Source organism: Scyliorhinus torazame, chromosome 8 (assembly GCF_047496885.1).
Source record: "Scyliorhinus torazame isolate Kashiwa2021f chromosome 8, sScyTor2.1, whole genome shotgun sequence".
NCBI classification, from domain to species: Eukaryota; Metazoa; Chordata; class Chondrichthyes; order Carcharhiniformes; family Scyliorhinidae; genus Scyliorhinus; species Scyliorhinus torazame.
This window is the reverse complement of record NC_092714.1, coordinates 124989731-125010775: the sequence shown is the minus strand read 5'-3', so window position 1 is coordinate 125010775 and position 21045 is coordinate 124989731. Positions and strand designations below refer to the sequence as shown.

The 21045-nt window shown below is 45.8% G+C and overlaps 1 protein-coding gene across 1 annotated transcript in view; it reads right to left on the bottom strand.

Annotated features, from left to right (window-relative positions):
* syap1 (synapse associated protein 1) overlaps positions 1-21045 on the bottom strand; it is a 44691-nt gene that overhangs the window by 19762 nt on the left and 3884 nt on the right. The window contains exons 2-3 of the mRNA XM_072514138.1: positions 7906-8024; positions 1919-1985 (exon numbers count right to left, since the gene is read on the bottom strand). Coding sequence (XP_072370239.1) covers positions 1919-1985; positions 7906-8024 — 186 coding nt within the window. The remainder of the gene's footprint in view (positions 1-1918; positions 1986-7905; positions 8025-21045) is intronic.

Here is a 21045-nt window from a genome sequence, read left to right as displayed (position 1 = left end):
TATCCACTGAAGCCCACATCCCGTAAATGAATTAAAAAAAGATCATCCAGCCTAAGATAGGAATGTAAAGTTTATGTTGGATACCCTCAATAGAAATCTCATTTTGCAAGGTGTAAGCATCTTTGACCACTACAACTTTAGCATTGTCTAAACAAGAAATCCTGAGTAGTGCAACCAAACTGCAGGACCGACCATTCCTACCTACCACCACCAGGACCAAAGTGTACGATCATTTCTCTTCCCCTCCTCGGGTGCAGCTAAATACTGGACACCTACCTCGGACTGTAAAACCTTGCTTTATCTCCTCAAAATGGTAAAGGATAAAAATGAAATACATAACGCATAAAAAAAACAGATTAATGGACAGAGTTGGGGGGGGGGGGGGGGTGGAATTCTGCCCCCCCAAGCCGGGTGGGAGAATCGCCGGGGAGCCGCGCGTGTCCCGTCACGCTGCCCCGACACCAGCACGCAATTTTCCCTCCCCCCCCCCAAACCAGCGCGGTGAGAATCACGGCTGGCCGCTGGGAGAATCGGTGCTCGCCGTTGATTCACCAGCCCGGATGGGCCGAGCGGCCTTCCCAAAACAACGGGTTCCCGCCGGCGCCGTCCACACCTGGTTGTTGCCGGCGGGAGCAGCGCGGGAACGCTGGAGGGGGGGGGGGGGCGGCCTGTGGGGGGGGGGGGGGGGGGGGTCTGGCCCACGGTCAGTGCCCACCGATCGGAAGGCCGGCCTCTCTGAAGGAGGACCTCCTTTCTTCCACTGCCTGCAAGATCCATCCGACACCTTCTTGCGGGGCGGCCTCGGGGAGGACGGCAACCGCGCATGCCATCATTTACGCGGAGCCAAGGCCCGGCGCGGGCTCCGACGCCGGAGTGAAACACTCCGGTTTTCACTCCGGCGTCGGCACTTAGACTCCCGATGGGAGAATTGCGCCTGAGGAATCATGGGCGTCATTCTCCGCCGGCGGGAGTCTCCGTTCTGCCGGCACCGGGGGGTTTCCCGACGGCGTGGGGCTGCCCCACAATGGGAAACCCCATTGACCGGCCGGTGTTACGGAGACTCCCGCCGGCCGGTCGGCGCAGAAATGTGGCGGGGCGGGTAGGAGAATTTCGCCCCTGGTCCCTAAAAGAATACAAAAATATGAGAATATGTAATAGAATATGTCAGATGCATTCAGTCACCATGAATCAGTTTTTCTGATTTGCAATGTGTTAAACGGCGGCACAGTGGTTAGCACTACTGCCTCACAGCTCCAGGGTCCCTGGTTCAATTCCAGCCTCGGATGACTGTCCGTGCGCTGTTTGCATTTTCTCCCCGTGTCTGCGTGGGTTTCCTCCGGGTGCTCTGGTTTCCTCTGACAGTCCAAAGATGTGTAGGTTAGGCGGGGTTCCGGGGATGGGATGGAGATGTGGGCTTGGGTAGGGTGCTCTTTCCAAGGGCCGGTGCAGACGCGATGGGCTAGGTGGCCTCCTTCTGCACTATAGGGATTCTAAAACAGCATATCCTCAAACTTACTATAAGCAGGGTAATCTGCCAGTATATATTAAAATTTGCTTTGCTTTTCACAGATTCATTGTAAATGATTTTGGTCAAATGTATCAAATAACGAGAAATTTCCATCACATCTGAGGAATATGGAATTTGGAAAGTCAATTGAGACAAAGTTAAAAAATTAGTTAATGCTTAGCTATGCTAAAGCATATACTTGTATACAGCATAAAGCATACAACATTCCACCGGCAGACAGGTTAGGTGAATTGGTCATTCTAAATTGCCCCTTAGTGTCATGATCAATGCGCAGGGTTAAAGGGATAGGGCGGGGAAGTGGGCTTCGGTAGAGTGCTCTTTCCGAGTGTCGGTGTAGATTTGGTGGGCCGCATGGCCCCTTTCTGCATTTTAGGAATCTATGGACAGTACCTGTTTTCTTCGTCAACTTTTCGTGTACAAATTTGTCTTGTTCTTTTTTGAAATCTCCAATGATGGTCTAAAAATGCAGAAAAATAATTTGCTTACAACCACATGATTTGGATACAAACTTATAACTTGAACTTACTTAATAGCTGACTTTTTGCCTGACACAAAAGTACACTTTCACTTGCATATACAACAATAGCTGATGTGCTGCACAAGTGCCTGTTGTTTGCAAACTAATATTAAATCAACAATTAATTGTTGAAAAAAAATGCACCAAAGTGTTACTTTCTACTTTATCTTGAGAAAACACTTTCCCCTTCAATATTAGAAAGAGACGGATTGCAAAGCAAGAATTCGTATTTCCTTCAACATAAACTCACATTAAAATGGAACTACAATCACACTTTGAATACAAATTCAGCAACAGCCACAAAAGCACTGTCCAATATAAGATATTGTTCTTTTACACAGCTTTAGGTTTACTTGAATGTATTTTCTAGTTTTAAACCAGCACATTTACCTTTGATAAAAATATCCAGACGGTCAATCAGGTCGAGTGTGTTTATTAAAAAGAAAATATTACGGATTATAAAGTTACTGCTAGAAATTGGCCAACCCAGTGATTGTGGAAACACAAGCAAAAGTCAGGTTTCGCCAATCTTTGACACCGAGTTGATTTTCGGTGGCGGCTGTGGAGTAAGTGGCAGCTCCGGGTCGAAGGCGTGGGCACTTTATACCTGTTAGTGAGGTAGCTCCGGCAGGAAAGTGGAGCAGAGGGCGGCATGTGACGCAGTGGTTAGCACTGGGACTGCGGCGCTGAGGTCCTGGGTTCGAATCCCGGCCCTGGCTCACTGTCCGTATGGAGTTTGCACATTCTCCCCATATTTGCGTGGGTTTCACCCCCACAACCCAAAGGTGTGCAGGTTAGGTGGGTTGACCAGGCTAAATTGCCCCTTAATTGGAAAAATATAATTGGATACTCTAAATTTAAAAAATAAAGGAAAGTATTGCAGAAGGTGTAGGGGGGAAGAGAGGTTCTCCCCAAGATTGGTATGTCTACTGGCTACTAGACCCGGCAAAAATGTCAAAGACCTGGCTAAGGAATTGGAGGCCTTGCGACAATTGCAAAAAATTGGCAGAGGGAGAAGGATCGACGCCAGTGGGAAAGGCCAAGATGGAACAGTTGATGGCCTTCATTTCTTTTTTAAATTTAGAATACCCAATTATTTTTTCTCCAATAAAGGGGCAATTTAGCGTTGCCAGTCCACCTACCTGCAGATCTTTGGGTTGTGGGGGTGAAACCTACGCAGACATGGGGATGTAGCCATCTGGGATGGCCACTTCCCGGTTACAAAATGGACACTTTGCAAAGATTGCAGGGAAAATGGACAGTACTGAGAAAGCAAGCAGGTGCAAGGTTTGTCTGTTGATTGGAGCCGTAGCTCCCAGACAAGACCGATACTGCAAAACCATTACCATACTAATGAGCCATCCCCAGGGACAAAAAGGTAACATTTAAGTAAACAATACCAAGACAGACACCCGTGCGGCGCCGGAGGAGACCAGAACAAAACAGGCCAACGGCCACCTAGGACACGCCCAGCAATCAGGGCACCCACCTCTCTATTGGAGGAAATCGATAGGAACGATTGGGAAACGGCCCAATTAATTGGGGCTAAGTTCAAGACCCGCCCAAAAGCGCGCAAAGCCCCTTTTGGTACAAGAAGAATCCCCCAAGAGAGAATCGCTCTCTTGCGGCCCCGACTCTCACCAAGGAGAGACCTGCCCAACAGCAACATCAGAACAAGTAAGTCCAAGGTTAACACGCGCTACGAGACAGGCGCTCCTGGGTTGTTATTCTGTACCAGTTCGACCCCAACAGCCTCAGAACCGAACAATGGCCATTGTTCCTCTGACTGAGTGAGGCCCAAAGCTAAGTATAGGCTTTAGCAGTAGTGATAGTTTAGTTTGTAGAGTTTATGCATGAGTATATTTGACTGTGTGTGTAAATAAATGAGCATTGAGTTTGAACTTACTAACTGGTGTATCGAGTCTTTGATCAGTATTCGGTTTTGAACCTTGTGGCGGTATCGAAAGATACCTGGCGACTCTAGAGCAAACGTAATTAGAATTAAGGAAGACGACCATATTGGCCACCATCTTCAGAGCCAAATTAAGAGAAACACAATTAGCAACAGGGAGAATGTGAAAACAGTTGATGGCCGTCATCAAAGATAAATTTCGACATCAGAGAAAGAAGATGCATGGGGACTGGTTGAAGGTCATCGAGGGAGCAGTAGCACCTCTGCGAAGGTTGATAGAATGAGTGGAGAAGTGACTCGAGGTACAAGGGGTGAAGATACGAGAGGTGGAGATGGTGGTATCTGACCAGAGTGACCGGATCGTGTCCCTGGAGGTGGAGGTTCTGGGAGACCTATGCAAGTCGCTGAGGGTGAAGGTGGAGGGGCAAGAAAACAGGTCCAGGCGGCAGAACCTACAAATTGAGGGGCTGCCAGGTGTGGGGAACGAGCACCACGAAATATGAGTCAAGGATGTTAGCCAGGTTGGTGGAGCAGAGAGTGTTGGCTCAGGCCCCAGATGTGGACTGGGCCCATAGGTCTTTAAAGCAGAGGTTGAGAGCAGGGGAGCCTCTGCGGGTGGTAATTGTGCGCATGCACAAATGCGTGGAGAAGGAAAGAAATCTTGCGATGGGTCAGGGAGAAGTGAGACTGTGAATGGGAGGGGAACCACGTCTGAATATATGAAGATATTGGTGCGGAGCTGGCGAAGGGGCGTGTAGGATTCAACAGGATCAAGCTGGTGCTGTACCGAAGGCAGATCCGATTTGGGGTCCTTTATCCGGCTCAACTGTGGGGTACATTCGCAGGCCGGGAGTACTATTTGGAAACCGCAGAAGAGGCTAATGACTTAATAAGGGGCCATAAACTGAGGGAGATCTGAGAGTTGGTGTGAGATCGAGGAGCTGCATCTGCAAATGTTGGAGGTTATGGTTGTTGTACGTTGCCGGAGGGTGGGAGGGGGTTCCTTTGGTTTGTTGATGTTATTGTATATTGTATTTTGCGGTGTTAAACATATGTACAGGGGTAGCTGTCCCCCTCTCCCCCCATCTGTGGTGTTTTTCTTTTAGAGGGGTTGGAATATGGCTTTAGTTGTTTTTTTTATAATCCACAGGGTGTGTGTGGGGGGGCCTTCAAGCCTCGGCGCTGCCACGCTGGCAGGTAACGCTGGTGAAAAGAGGTGAGGTGGGGAGGAGTCCGAGAGAGGTGGGGAGGAGGCCGAGCGGGGTGGCGAGCTGAGGGGCGGGACGGGAGGGAGAGATGGGGGAATGCGACGTGGCACATTGGAGACTGAGCATGGTCATGGACAAAGAGGGGGACCATCTTGGATGGGCCCCGATTTAGGGTGGTATTAGAGGAGGCAGAACTGGAGAGGGATGATGGCGGACGGTAGGGGGGAGTGGAGGCGTAAGCCTCCGGTAAGAATTGTAACGTGGAGTGTTCGGGGGTTAATTGGCCGGTTAAGAGGTCCAGAATTTCTGCGCACTCTAGGAGTTTTTTGAAGACGGAGGTGATCTTCTTATAGAGCACCTCCGAGTGAAGGTCAAGGTTAGGTTGAGGAAGGGATGGGTGTGACAGGTATTCCACTCGATGGTTTGACTCAAAGTCGCCTGGTGGGTGGCCATTTTGTTGAACAAAAGAACAGGATTTGTGGGGGCCAAGGAAGTGCAGGATCCGGGGGGGGGGGGGGGGGGGGGGAGATATGTGATAGTAAGTGGGGTGATTGAGGGGACGGCGGTGGTGCCAGTCAATATGCATGTGCTGAATTGGAAATATGTGGGGCTTGTGAGGGGTTTGCTGGGAGCGATCACGGATCTGGATACGCACCAATTGATTATGGGTGGAGATATTAATAGCGTTATGGAAGGGGAGTGGGGTGGGGTACACAGAGGCAGAATACAGAATGTCCAATTCACCCAACAGCACGTGTTTCGGGTCTCTGGGTAGAAGTTGAAAGTCGGGAAGAGCGAGTTGAAAGTCGAGAAGAGCGAGGCGTTCCGGTGAATGCGGTGGGGCTGGGGGCCAATTTGAGGATGCTGCCATTTAAGGTAGCTAGGGAAAGGTTCAGGTATTTGGGGATACAGGTGACGAGGGATTGGGCTACAATGCACAAGTGGAATTTGACAACGTTGGTGGAGGAGATTAGGGGAATTTTAAGAGATGGGACACATTACACCTGACACTGGCAGGGAGGGTGCAGGTTGTGAAAATGAATGTGCTGCCAAGGTTCCTGTTGTTTTCCAGATCCTACCGATCTTCCTCCCGAAGACCTTTTTCGGAAATTGGAGATGGTGATCTCAAGAGTTTGCAAGGGCAGGGCAAGTGGGTCAAGATGGAGGAATAGAGCCATGGTGACGGCTCTGTTGCTGTTAATTCAAAGGAAGTATACGGGGAGCCCGGTGGTACAGTCGACGGTCAGGGTGTGGAATCAGCTGAGGAGGCACTTTAAATTGGAGGGGATGTTGGTGTCGACACCACTGTGCGAGAACCATATGTTTAAGGCAGGGGAGATGAATGGGATGTACGGGAAGTGGAGGCAGGCGAGGCTGGTGAGGGCAATTGCTGCTCCTGGACGAGTTGGGAGAGAGGGTAGGTTTGGGGATATATATGGGTGGTTGGGGGAGCAGGGGGGGCTGCAATGCCAGTGCTGAGGATCAGGTACATGTGGGAGGATGAGTTGGGGGGGGGGGCGGCGGATAGACTGGAGTCTGTGCTGTGAGGCGATGCGTAGGGTGGATTCAACCTCCTCTTGCGCACGGATGAGCTTGATTCAGTTCAAGGTGCATATGACTCGGGCAAGGATGAGTGGGTTCTTTCAAGGGGTGGCTGACGAGTGCGAGAAGTGCAGGAGAGGGCCGGGGAATCATGCACTCATGTTCTGGGGTTGTGAGAAGCTGGAGAGGTACTGGGAAGCGGTGTTTGGGACATTGTCCAAAATTGTTGGGGTGAAGGTCACAGAGGACCCAATAGTGGTGATCTTTAGGGTGTAGGAAATCCCGGAGCTGATTAAGGAGAAGGGTGCTGATGTTGTGGCCTTCTCTTCTTTAATTGCCCGGTGAAGGATCTTGCTAAATTGGAGGTCAGATATACTGCTGGGGGTGGCGGCCTGGCTGGGAGATCTGTATGATTTTTTTATGGTTGGAAAAGAACAAATTTGAGTTGAGGGGATTGGAGGAGGGCTTCGAGACACGATGGGGATTGTTCATAACGTTTGAGGAACTGTTCGTCGTGGGGGAGGAGGAGGGGGGGGTAGGGGAAAGGGGGAAAATTGTACAGACTGTAGATTGTGATGTAGTGGAGTGTGTTGCATATGTTACTGTTTTTACACGTTTGTAATAAAATACATTTAAAAGAAATCTTTAACATGGGGTTAAAACAAAGCTTGAAGCTTTCCCCCAACCCCAAAACTGGCCAGGTCACCTGTCAAAATAACGAGATGGCAAGTTTCTTCTGTTGAGATTCGGAAATGTTTTTTAAAAATCCCTTTCAGTGATATAAAATTTGGCTGCTCATAGGTGGAGGAGTCAATGCTTTGTAAATATGCTCGTTTGTTGCAATAACTCCAGTTCCAGCAGCATTGATAAAACTGCACTAAGTTACCACTGTTAAATGTAACGTGTAAAGGAAATAAATAATTACTTTCTATTACTTCACCTGATTACACTGCTTCATGGGACATTTTCCATGTGAATATGCAAATTAATTTTTACAAATACCTGAACTATATATTAACCTGCACAATTTGTACCCAACTGCCTCCAAAGCAAAAACTCTACCCAGACATCACAAATTACTGGACATGGGCATAACAGCACCAGAATTCTCACATATTCTTCTTTCATTTCCTCAACACCATCCACCATGGCTGTAATACATCAACATATATGTGTCTTTCAGTGGAAGCATACGAACCTTGTCAATCACACCATCAATATTTCCTTCCTCGACAGATTTCTTAATAGTCTGTGCAGTCTCAACCATGGATTCAGATATCTTTTTGGTCGCAGCAGTGGCAAAGCTGAACAGATAATCTATGCAAGAGAAGAAAATGTCAGATACGTAACGCGACTCTCTAAGTATATAACAAGTATCTAAACTAAGTTAACAGAACCCTCAATTAATTAAAAGGGCATGTAACATTATGCCCTTTAACAACAGGGCATAACAACATGAACAAAGGGCAGCACGGTAGCATTGTGGATAGCACAATTGCTTCACAGCTCCAGGGTCCCAGGTTCGATTCCGGCTTTGGTCACTGTCTGTGCGGATTCTGCACATCCTCCCAGCGTGTGCGTGGGTTTCCTCAGTGTGCTCCGGTTTCCTCCCACAGTCCAAAGATGTGCAGGTTAGGTGGATTGGCCATGATAAATTGCCCTTAGTGTCCAAAATTGCCCTTAGTGTTGGGTGGGGTTACTGGGTTATGGGGATAGGGTGGAGGTGTTGACCTTGGGTAGGGTGCTCTTTCCAAGAGCCGGTGCAGACTCGATGGGCCGAATGGCCTCCTTCTACACTGTAAATTCTATGATTATCCTGCTTCCTTGCCCTTGTTTTGAGACCTTCAATAAAACTTGCCAAATACTGAGTCAGGTTCTTTTGGTATTCCTGTGGAATCTACATTTCGCAACTTGTATGCTAATGTGTACAAAATATCTGTCATCTAAGAGATTCTACAAAGCAACAAACACATGGTTAAATACTCATGCAGTATTACAGTTGTGAAGTTTTTAATCAAACAAAGCTGATCTATTAACTGAACAGATTGATATTGACAAATTTTGGGTGTCACCAAGGGATGCTGCACCTAAACTAGGTATTGGTTCTTTTATCCCAAGGGTCTAAATTCTCTTTCCAATTTCTGACACAGCACATATGTCAATTAAACTCCTCAAATCTATCCTCATAACTGAAGTTTCTCATCTCTGGAACCATTCTTGTAAACCTCTTCTGCACTCTCTCCAATGTTTTCACATCCTTCCTATAGTGGCGCGCACGCAGAACTGTACACAATATTCCAGCTGAGGTCTAACTAGTGTCTTATACAAGTTCAGCATAACCATCTTGCTCTTGTAGCCTACACCCCTATTAGAAAAGCCCAGAATACTAGATGCTTTATTAACTGCTCTCTCCACGTGTTCTGCCACCTTCAATGATCTATGCACATGTACACCAAGGTCCCTCTGCTCCTGCAGCTCATTTAGAATTTTACCTCTTATTTTATATTGTCTCTCTATGTTCTTCCTAGCTAAATTATCAACTCACACTGAACTTCATCTGCCACCAATCTGCCCACTCCAACTTGTCTATGTCCTTCTGAAGTTCTACACGGTTCTCCGCTTCACAGGTTACAATACTTTCAAGGTTCGTATCAGCCACAAACTTTGAAATTGTCCCCTGCACACCAAGATTTTGATCAATTTATCAGGAAAAGCAAGGGTCCCAATACTGACCCCCCCCCCCCCCCCCCCCCGGAGAACACCACTACAAACCTTCCTCCAGCCTGAACAATATCCACTGACTAGTACTCTCTGCTTCCTATTATTCAGTCAATTTTGAATCCACGTTTTTGCTGTCCATTTTATTCCATGAGCTATAGCTTTTCTCACAAGTCGGTTGTATGGCACTGCATCGAATGCCTTCTGAAAATTCATGTACACCAGAGTTTTTCAAACTCAGGTTTGCGACCAGCTGGGGGGCTGTGGGGGTCGTGGAGCGATCGGTTGTGGCGTTCCCAATTGCGGGAAGAAGTCCCCAATGGCCACAACCGGTTGTTAAGATTGCCCACCGCGGGCAGTCCCCGATTGGTTGCGCCGTTTGAGATGGTGGGGCGGCGCGAGGCTGGGCTGTGCCCTGGTCACTGCGCGCGCACGGGTGGGGACAGGGAGCTGACAGGCATCCAAGTGGATTTGCGATGCTAACAGTGGTGGTCCCAGCTTGTAGCGGCTCTCTAGTGCTCGTCCTCTGCGCACTGCTTAGCTCGTTCCCACCACCGATTAGAAGTATGCGAACTGTGGCTCAGTGGTCAAGCTGTTCAACGGCCGGTAGTACTTCTGCTTGCAATCCCACAACGTGAAGTACTGGTCGGGAAATGGTCAGCAGTCAGTGACTGGGGTAGATGCAGCTACTGAACAATGAGGGGGAAGTCAGGTCAGGTTTGTCAGCCAGGAATACTGATAAACGAGGCCAGTCAATACGGCTGACACATGTCAACACTGGAAGTCCACACGTCATCACTTTGTGTCACAACTCTCTGGAAACCAGGAAGTCAGTGCTTTTGGTGAGAATGGAGAGGGTGATGGCTTGGGTGTATGGAAAGTGCAATGCAGTGGAACGAATAATAAATATTGTTACATTGTGTGTGTTGGACAAGTTACTTCATCGCGTCTAAAGTCATAGATTGTAAAGTAAAAACAAGATTGCACCTTTTTCCATACTTGTTTAAATTTCTAAAGAAATTGGTATATATTTAAAACAAAGTTTGTGTTAATATAAGGATGCGCATGTTCAACTGAAATTGTTTGATTTTCAGTTGTAAAAAGTCATAAACAAGGAAAAATCAGGTATTGGAAATAAAGTTTCAAAGTAAATAAAAAAAGAATGCCGGCTGCGACAGGCTTTAAATATGAACGTTGAGTCTTTTTGCCAGAGAGGTCACCTCCTCGGCGCGTACGCTGACGCCACAAGCCCTGTGCTTTTTGTAGCTGCCAGCAAGCAAGCAACAGGACTGTTTGAAGAACTGAAGATGGATTATTTTTGTAATAAGAAAGATAGGGCCAGAGACACAAACAGGTCAGGATCTCACAACTGAATCTGCTGGAGAGAACTTCTTCGGAGAGTCTCCGGCATGAAAAAGCAATGCTGGTGCCTGCTGGGTCTCTGGTGAACAACTCATTAAGAAGAAACTGAAATCAGAAACAAAGCAGTATAAAGGTGGTTTCTTGAGGTATGGCTTTATTGTGCCAATGCAAATCAGATACAAAACCCACGAGTGTGATATGCAGGGAAGTAATGGCAAATGAAAGTTTAAAAACCTCAAATCGTCAAAGGCTTTTAAAGACTGAGCATGCCAAATTCAAGGTCAAACCTCTTGCTTTTTTTTTCAAAGGATGCAACGAGAACTTAAATCATCAGCCGAAGTCCTTAGCATAAATGTAGCACTGAATGACAAAGCAAGTGAGATTGTGAGGACCAAGCAAGTGAAATTGGGAGGCCCAAGCAGGCTCACCTGTTGCATTAAATGTAAGCAATAATGGTGTGTTGCGATGGTCGGACAACGTGGGTCGTTATTGTTAGCTGGCATGGGTCCCAAAGTTCCGCTAGTTGGTAAAAGTAGGTCCCGGGAAAAACAGTTTGAAAAACACTGATGTACACTAGATCAACAACACTACCCTCATCAACCCTTTCTGTTATCACCTCAAAAAAACTCCAGCAAGTTAGGTAAACATGATTTCCTCTTTAGCTCTTCCTAATTGACCCAGTTTTCCAAGTGACTACTAATTCTATCTCAAACAATTGTTTGTTTGCCCCTCACTGCTGTTATCCTGACCTGGTGGCGAGAGCTAACATCACAATCTTTTTTGAACAAGGGTATAACATTTGCAATTCTCCAGTCCTCTGGTACCTCCCTACAGTCTAGAGAAGGCTGGAAGATTATGGTCACACCCCTGCAATTTCCATTCTCACTTCCATCAACATCCTCATGCATCCCAGTGCCTTGTCATTTTTAAGTACTGACAATCAACACTTCCTCCTTATCAATTTTTAACCCTTTGAGGGACAGTGTTTCCTTATCTGTCTCCATAGCCTAGGCAGCATCTACCTCCTTGCTAAAGACAGATGCAAAGTATTCCTTTAATATCTCAGCCTTGTCCCCAGACTGCTTGTATAAATTCCGTTTTTGGTCCCTGATTGGCTCCACTCCTCCTTTTACCACACTTTTATATGCCTATAAAAGACTTTGGATTCCCCATTATGTTGGCTGCCTGTCTTTTCTCAATCTCTCTTCACTTCTCTAATGTGCTTTTTCACCTCCCCTTTGAACCTTCTTGGTTCTCAACTGTTTTTTATCCGACACCAGTCCTTAGCACACTTTATCTTCCTTATCTTAATTTCAAGCTCCTTTTTCTTCTAAGGAGTTTAGAATTTGTTTATCCTATCTTTCCTTTTAAAGGAATATGCTTTGAAAGTGTCCAGACCATTTCTGTTTTGAAAATAACACATTGTTCAGCTAGTTTTTCCCACCAACGTTTGTTCCAGTCTAACTGGCCCAGCTCTGTTCTTGCCACATTGAAGTCGGCACTCCCTCAGTTAATTATGTTAATCTAGACTGCCTATTGCCCATTTCTACCATCATTTTAAACCTTACGATACAATGATCTCTGTCTTCTAAAGAAGAGAACCCCCTGTTTTAATTTAAAATGGACTGTCTCTGGATAAAGTCATGTAGTAATGGCTTAAAAAGAATCAAGAGCCCATTTCAGCAATAACTTGCTCATGGACGCTCAGTTTGGGTTCCGCCAGAGTCACTTCAGCTCCTGACCTCATTACAACCTTGGTTCAAACATGGTCAAAAGAGCCGAATGTCAGAGGTGAGGTGAGAATGGCTGCCCTTGTCATCAATGCAGCATTTAACCGAGTTATGGCATCAAGGAGTCTTAGGAAAACTGGAGTCAATGGGAATCAGGGAAAACGCTCTGCTGGTTGGAGTCATACCTGGAAAAAGATGGTTGTGGTGGTTGGAGGTCAGTCGTCTCAGCTCCAGGACATCACTGTAGGAGTTCGCTGATGATTACACAATCTTCAACATCATGTGAGTCCTCAGATACTGAAGCAAGACCTGGACAATATCCAGGCTTGGGCTGACAAGTGACAAGTATTCATGCTACACAAGTGCCAGGCAATGCCCACCTCCAACAAGAGAGAATCCCACCATCTCCCCATGACATTCCCATCGCTGAATCCCCCACAATCAACATCCTGGGAGTTACCATTGATCAGAAACTGAACTGGACTAGCCATATTAATACTGCGGCTATCAGAGCAGGTCAAAGGCTAGGAATCCTACAGCGAGTAACTCACTTCCTGAGCCCCAAAGCCTGTTCACCATCTACAAGGCACAAGTCAGGAGTGTAATGGAATACTCTCCGCTTGCCTGGATGAGTGCAGCTCCAACAACACTCGATTCAACACCATCCAGGACAAAGCAGCCCACATGATTGCTACCCCTTCCACAAACATTCAACTCCTCCACCACCGATGAACAGAGCAGCCGTATGTACCACCTACAAGATGCATTGCAGGAACTGACCAAGGCTCCTCTTAGAATCATAATTTTTACAGTACAGAAGGAGGCCATTTGGCCCATCGAGCCTGCACTGGCTCTTGGAAAAAGCACCCCACTTAAGACCACACCTCCACCACATCTCTGGAACCCAGTAACCCCACCTAACTTTCTGAACACTAAGGTGCAATTTACATGGCCAACCCACCTAACCATCTTTGGACTGTGGGAGGTAACCGGAGCACCCGGAGAAAACCCACGCAGACATGGGGAGAAAGTGCAAACTCCACACAAAGTCATCCGAGGCTGGAATTGACCCGGGACCCTGGAGCTGTGAGGCAGCAGGGCTAATCACTGTGTCACCCCTCAGGCAGCATCTTGCAAACCCACGACCACCAGGACAAGAGCAGCAAATACCGAGGAACCCCATCACTTGGAGGTTCTCCTCCAAGTCACTCACCATCCTAAGTTGAAAATACATCACCGTTACTTCATTGTCGCTGGGTCAAAATCCTGGAACTTCCTCCCTTACAGCGCTGTGGGTGTAGCTACACCTCAGGGATTGCAGCGATTCAAAGAAGGCAACTCATCACCACATTCTGAAGGGTAACGAGGGATGGGCAATTTCACCATGATTTCACTGGGTTACGGGGTTAGGGGTGATACGTGGGCTTCAGTAGGGTGCTCTTTGTAAGGGCCGGCGCAGACTTGATGGCACGAATGGCCTTCTTCTGCACTGTAAATTCTATGAATAACTATGAATAACCAGCGATGCCCACATCGCGTAAATGTATATATTTTTTTAATTAAGGAAACCACTGGGCAAAAAATAAGGTAAATTCTATTCAGTCCATGACTGAGTTATTGATTTTAACAGTACAAGGCCAATTGTTTTTATTTTACAAAGGGAAAGAACGTCTTCAAAGTAATCAATCCTGGGAACAGATAGACTGCTTGTTCCCTGTTCTATCGCTCAAGGTTCACTTGAGGAAAAAACACAATGTTACAATATGTAATATAAATATAAGTTATACTGAAAATAAATCAGCAACTAATTTGATACATGACTCAGGTCTCTAGTTGTCAGATTTAACTAATATAGAAGTCCACCAACACTGATACATTTTCAAGTTGCTGCTCGTGTTTAAAATACAACAAATATACCAGCAATTGATTGGAAGGTTTTTCACCATGATTTCACAATTGTCACCAGGGCAAACAGGAGATTTGTACACACGGATTTTTTTTCTTTTTCTAAAAACGTGGAACACAGTGAAGCCAATAAAAGGGCGAAATATAAACAAGTCAGAAAATTAAACTATTTGGTCCTGATGTAAAGTTCCATTAGTGTGACAGTCATAATAGTATTCAGGAAGTCTTTCAAGGTACAGATCACCACTGTAAAGGGCTTCAACATCTAATTCTTTCTGATCTTTTGGATTGCCTTGCCATCGATTCCATCCCCACCCACTCACCAAGCTCAGTCTGGCTAAGTTTGAAATGCCATATTCTGGGTGTCCCTAACAGTGCTAACTTACAATTCTGCTTGAACTCTTATTCACATGTTAGTAACCTACAAATTAGATTCCTCCATGCTAACTGTGAAAGTTCCACATCAACTTGGACTCTAGACTAAAGCTTATAAGAGATAACTCCAGTGAATTGTTTGATACATTTTTATGTATGATATGAACTTCAATTCAATGCTTGAAACAAAGACAAAGGAATTAATCCCAATGTTTAAATTATGTCCCCAATAATGGTCATCGCTGGACTCCTTCAATTAATTCAATTAATTTCAGGACTGATAATTCTCATCCTATATCCAGATTATTCTATTGATTGTCAGATTACTGCATTAATACCCCCAATGACCCACCAACTCGCCCTACTATCGATATCCTGCAAATGGTAAAGATCTCTCTAGATCGGGAGACACGGTGGCATGGTGGTTAGCACTGCTGCCTATAAGCGCTGAGGACTGGGGTACGATCCAGGCCCCGGGTCACTGTCTGTGTGGAGTTTGCACATTCTCCCTGTGTCTGCGTGGGTTTCACCCCCACAACCCAAATATGTGCAGGTTAGGTGGATTGGCCATGCTAAATTGCCCCTTAATTGAAAAAAAAAAATTATGGGTACTCTAAATTTATTTTGAAAAAATCTCTATGGGTTCAGTAAGCAACAGTGGGCAGGCAGTGAGACATTATTAACAATAATAATAATTTGTATTAGTGTCACAAGTAGACTTACATTAACACTACAATGAAGTTACTGTGACAATCCCCTAGTCATGTGGTCGGATACACGGAGGGAAAATTCAGAATGTCCAATTCACCTAACAAGCACATCTTTCGGGATTTGTGGGAGGAAGCCCATACACATAAGGGGAGAACGTGCAGACTCCGCACAGACAGTGACCCAAGCCAGGAATCGAACCCGGGTCCTTGGCACTGTGAAGCAACAGCGCTAACCACTGTGCTACCGTTCAAAGGCAATCTTTTAAAAAATCAGCAAAACTCAAATTGGGAAAGCAAAGTTTTACAAACACTTTTGAACTATTCTTTCATGCAAAGTAAGTCTAAATGCACTGCGCTTTAATATTGAATTATAGGCTTTCAATTTTGATGGCAAGTGTTTAGTCTCCAATATCAGCAACTGTTCATTTGCTTGGGGCAAAATAACTTTTCTACATACTTCATAGGATACCTTTAAAAACAAAATTTAAGAGTACCCAATTCATTATTTTCAAATTAAGGGGCAATTTAGTGTGGCCAATCTACCTACCCTGCACATCTTTGGGTTGTGGGGGCGAAACCCTGCAAACATGGGGAGAATGTGCAAACCCCAGGGTCGGGATTGAACCTGGGACCTCGGCGCCGTGATGCAGCAGTGCTAATCACTGCACCACCGTGCTGCCCTACTTCATAGGATACCTAATTGAACTCGTTGCCTTAGCTTGTGGACAGCATATAGAATCTTTCACGCATCAACACATCAAGCCGGATGGCGGCGGCCGCACAATGGAGGGCTCCCGTTCGGCAACAGCATTTTCGGGGCTTTAAGCCCGGTCCCAAGGTCCGCGGAGGCGGCAGAAGCAGGGAGAAGGCACGGAGGAGGCACAGTGAAGACACAGGAGGAAAAAAAGAACAAAGAAAAATGTCGAGAGTGAGCAAGAAAACGGCCGGAACAAAAACAGCTGGAGGTCCGTCGGGGCGTGGAAAGGTCACCAGGAAAAATGGAGGCTGGAGCACCAGGGAAGGCCGCACTGCTTACGGCTGAAGAAATAACGAAGGTGATGGCTGCGGAATTTGAAAAGCAGTTAGCGCAGATTGCGAAATGCATGGAGACGGCGAGGAAGGAGATGAGAGAGGTTTTGAGTGTGCTGGTGGAGGAGGCGGTTTCCCCGGTGAGGACGGAGGTGGCGAGCGCAGTGGCGGAGGTGCGAGAGCAAGGGGAGGAGACGTTATTGCAGCACGGTGATCAACTTGCCTCGATGGGGAAAGAGACGCAGAAGGTGATGGATACTAATAAGGATCTGCGAGGAAAAATGGAAGACCTGGAAAACAGATCAAGGCGACAGAATTTGAGGATTGTGGGGCTGCCCGAAAGAGTTGAAGGACCGAAGCCGACTGAGTATTTTGCCACAATGCTGGCAAAACTATTGGGGGAGGGGGAGGATCCTTCCCGATATGAACTGGATCGGGCTCATCGGTCGTGGAGGCCTGTACCAAAGGCGAGTGAGCCGCCAAGGGCAGTGACTCTGTGCTTCCGTAGGTACAGGGTGAAGGAGAAGGTCCTGAGCTGGGCCAAGCAGAAGCGGGTGGTGCAGTGGGCTGGAGCTGGTATACGTGTATACCAGGACTTTACGGAGGAGCTGGCAAGGAGGCAGGCTGCCTTCAACCGGGTGAAGAGGGCACTGTACATTAGCGCGGTGCGGCATTGTATATCCAGCGAAGCGGAGGGTGACTTAGAAGCTCAGGGACTTTTATTTTGGAACGGCGGAAGCAGCGGAGGAGTTTGCGAAAGCAGGAGGACTGTGGCAGAACTGACAAATTGGGGAATGGCCATGTGCCGATGCAACCTCATGATTGTATTTTCTTCTTTTTTGTATCACTGTGCGCGGGTGTCGAGATTAAAGGAGCCAATGTGGTATATATTTGGACAAGGGAAGGGACGGGACTTTCACTCGAAATGAGAGTTCTTTGGGGTGTAGGTGGATATGCGGGGTTTGTGTGCTAAAAGGGGATCTTTGGGCTTTCCTAGGGCCGGGCAAGTGGGAAAGGGACCCGGGCGGGGGCCTCGCGCTGGCCAGTCAGTGAACGGGAGTGAGGTGGGGGGAGGGGCTGCGGCCATCGGAGCCTGGCAGAACAGGGTCCGAGTGGTCTAGCCGGGGTGGAAAGTTGGGGGGAAGGAACCAAGGTTGGGAGGAGGAGTTTTACAAGAGGCAGTGGACGGGAGGAGCTGGAGACCTGCGGTGGGAGGAGTGGGGGGGGGGGGGGGGGGGGGGGAGCTGTGTAAGATTAAGGGTGACTACGGGTAATCCCCGATTCCTTTTTGTCATTTGTTTATGTAAACATGCGGGTTGAGGTTCGGGGGTTGGTGGGTAGATGGGATCGTTGTTATTATGGGGACTGACATATCTTGCTGATTACTGTTTATTGTTGATGGATGTAAATGTGGGAGAAAATGTGAAAAAGGAGAATAAATTTAAAAAAAACAAAAAAAAACACATCAAGCCATGTGGACATTTTCCACCTGTAACCTGGGCCAGATGGTATACAATCGAGGAGGTAGATTAGAGAAAAATCTGAGGTATTGGTTAGTCGAAGATTCACTGTTTACTTGAAAAGTCTGAAGAATTGCAAGGAAACAAACATGGGATCACCCCATTTTAAATAAGGGGAGAAACCAAAGGAGTGTATGTATCAGAGGTCTATTAGCCTTGCATTAATACAGGGTGAAATAATGGAATTGCACTGTACAGGGTGAATGAACACCTGTATAGTAAAAGCTTATGAGTAACGGTCATCAAGCTGTAGGGATAAAGTGATTCTACTCACCAAATCTCCCATTTAGGAAGTTACAAACACAAAAATGTAGAAATCCTTCAGATTTGGTTTATTTTGACTTCCAGCAAGTCTTTGATAAAGTTGTACACAAAAGACCAACTAAAGTAAAATCAACAGAAATTAAGATGCAATATCAGAGTGGAGAAAACTTGGATTAAAATATATAAAATGCAGAGATCCTGAATGGAGGTCTTGGATATGGGCTGAGAATTGGATTTTATTTCCATCTACATCAAATGACCTGGATTTAGAAACCAGCTGTAAACTTATTGTAATTAGAGATTACATAAATAGGGTGTAATGAGGTTGGAGGATACAGGATGATTTGTGTGTTAACTGAGCAAATACATTAAACTTGATCGTGAAAAATGCCAAACTTTGTATTTTGGATGAAAGAATGAGAAATAAGTATGTCATAAAGAAAACAGGATTAGCACAGTTGAGGTTTTGGCAGGTACCTGGCACTTAGCAACTTGCAATAAGTAATTAAAAGGGAAAATTGATTGTTACAATATATGGACAAGGCACCATACTTCAAATGACATGTAAAGAGTGTGCTGAATAGCATGAATGATCTCATGTAATACGAAAGACAAAAAGAACTGCAAGTTCCATAAACTAGTGGGAGGGTTAAGGATGGTTTTGGAGGTTTTTAATGTACTAGAATCATTGAAACTTAATAGTCAAGGGGGTGGACTTACCGACTCTTTAAAAGAGCAGTCATACCAAGTCTCACACCTCGCGCTCCTTTTTGTATAGAACCTTGTAAAGCTCCCCAGTTACCTGTCCAATTTCTTATTAAAACGTATAGAATCAAATTTCATCACCTACTCAGAGCATTCCTGATCCCAACCACTCATTGAAAATATTTATCACCCCCACCCACCCCACAGATCTTTTCCAATGACTTTATATCCATTACCTCTAATTATTGACCAACTTATGAGAGAAATTTTGTTTTACTCTATCCACTCCTTCAAAACCTATCATCTTGTAAACCTCCATTAAGTTGCATATCAGCTTTCCATGTACAAGGAAAACAGTCCTAACTTTTCCAATCTCCCTTCCTAATTGCCACCCCTCATCATTGGTATGATCCTGGCAACTTGAACAGTAATCTTTCAAATATATTTACATCTTTCCAGACGTGTGGTGCTGAATTGTCCACAATTCCCCAGCTAAGGCCTACCTCAATTTATAAACCCATCTGTCTCTTTAACTTGATCAATCCTGCCACACTGAAAATGTGTGTATTTGGACACGAAAGACCCCATGCTCATCAACACTTTTCAAAAATGTGCCATTTATTATATACTGTCCTATATTTGTCTTCCCAATGTGCATTATTTTGCACTTCTTTGCATGGAATTCCATCTTCCATGCTTCTGCCCATTTTATCTTCCGGAAACCTATGACTGTCCTACTACTTTGCCAAGTTTTGTATCATCTGCAAACTTAATAATGCTACACTCAATGCTCAATTCTACATCATTTACAAAACTTGCCGTTAACCATTTTCCTAATTATCGTCCTCCTATTAATTTCATGGACTTTCATCTTTTTTTGGTAAAACATTTTATTAAGGTATTTATAATTTTATAATAATAACAGTAAACAGGACAAATACAATTTTTTTTTTTTATAAATGTGGAGAACCAAATAAATGTTATTCAATTTAAGGGGCAATTTAGCGTGGCCAATACATCTACCCTGCACATCTTTGGGTTGTAGGGGTGAAACCCGCGCAAACATGGGGAGAACGTGCAAACTCCACACGGACAGTGACCCAGAGCCGGGATCGAACCTGGGACCTCAATGCCATGAGGCAGCAGGGCTAACCCATTGCTCCACCGTGCTTCCCCGTACAAGTCCAAATATAATCATTGTGCATAAACCATCTCCATCCCTAACAAATCCCACCTACCCTAAATAGAAAATAGCCTAACTCCCCCCACCCCCCCCCCCCCCCTTTACTTTTTGCCGTTTTCGTCGAGGAAGTCGACAAACGGCTGCCCTCTCCGGACCAACCCCAGCATCGTCCCTCTTCAGGCGAACTTAATTTTCTCAAGTCTGAGAAACCCGGCCATGTCGCTAACCCAGATCTCGGATTTTGGAGGCTTCGAGTCCATCCACGCTAGCAATATCTGTCTCTGGGCAAGATGTCGGCCTCTCTCGCCCCCTGGACTCCCAGATCTTCTGACACTCCAAAAATCGTCACCTTTAGACTCGGCACCACCCTTGTTTTTAGCTTAATAAGCCTGTGTGGCACTTTGTCGAATATCTTCCAAAAGCCCCTATATGCACTACCTTGATCAACCTCGAAATTCCGTCACGTCAGTGAGACACTATTTTCCTTTAGCAAATACATGATGGCACTGCTAGATTAACGCATGTCTTTCAAAATTAAGGTTTATTTTGTCCCTGATAATGGTTTTTTAATAATTTCCCCACTACCATTATTAGGCTGACTGGCCTGCAGCTTCTTGGTTTCTCTCTCTCCCAATTCTTGATCTTTTTGCTTTTGTAGCAATCCTCCAGCACTACTCCTTTACCCAATGAGGATTGAAAATTGTGTTACATAATTTCTATCTTTTTTTCTTTCAGCAACTAAGGATACATTCCATCAGAGCCAAATTACTTACCAACTGTCAGTAATGGTTATAGATAGAGAAGACATTCTAAAAGCATGATCTTCTTTACATTAAT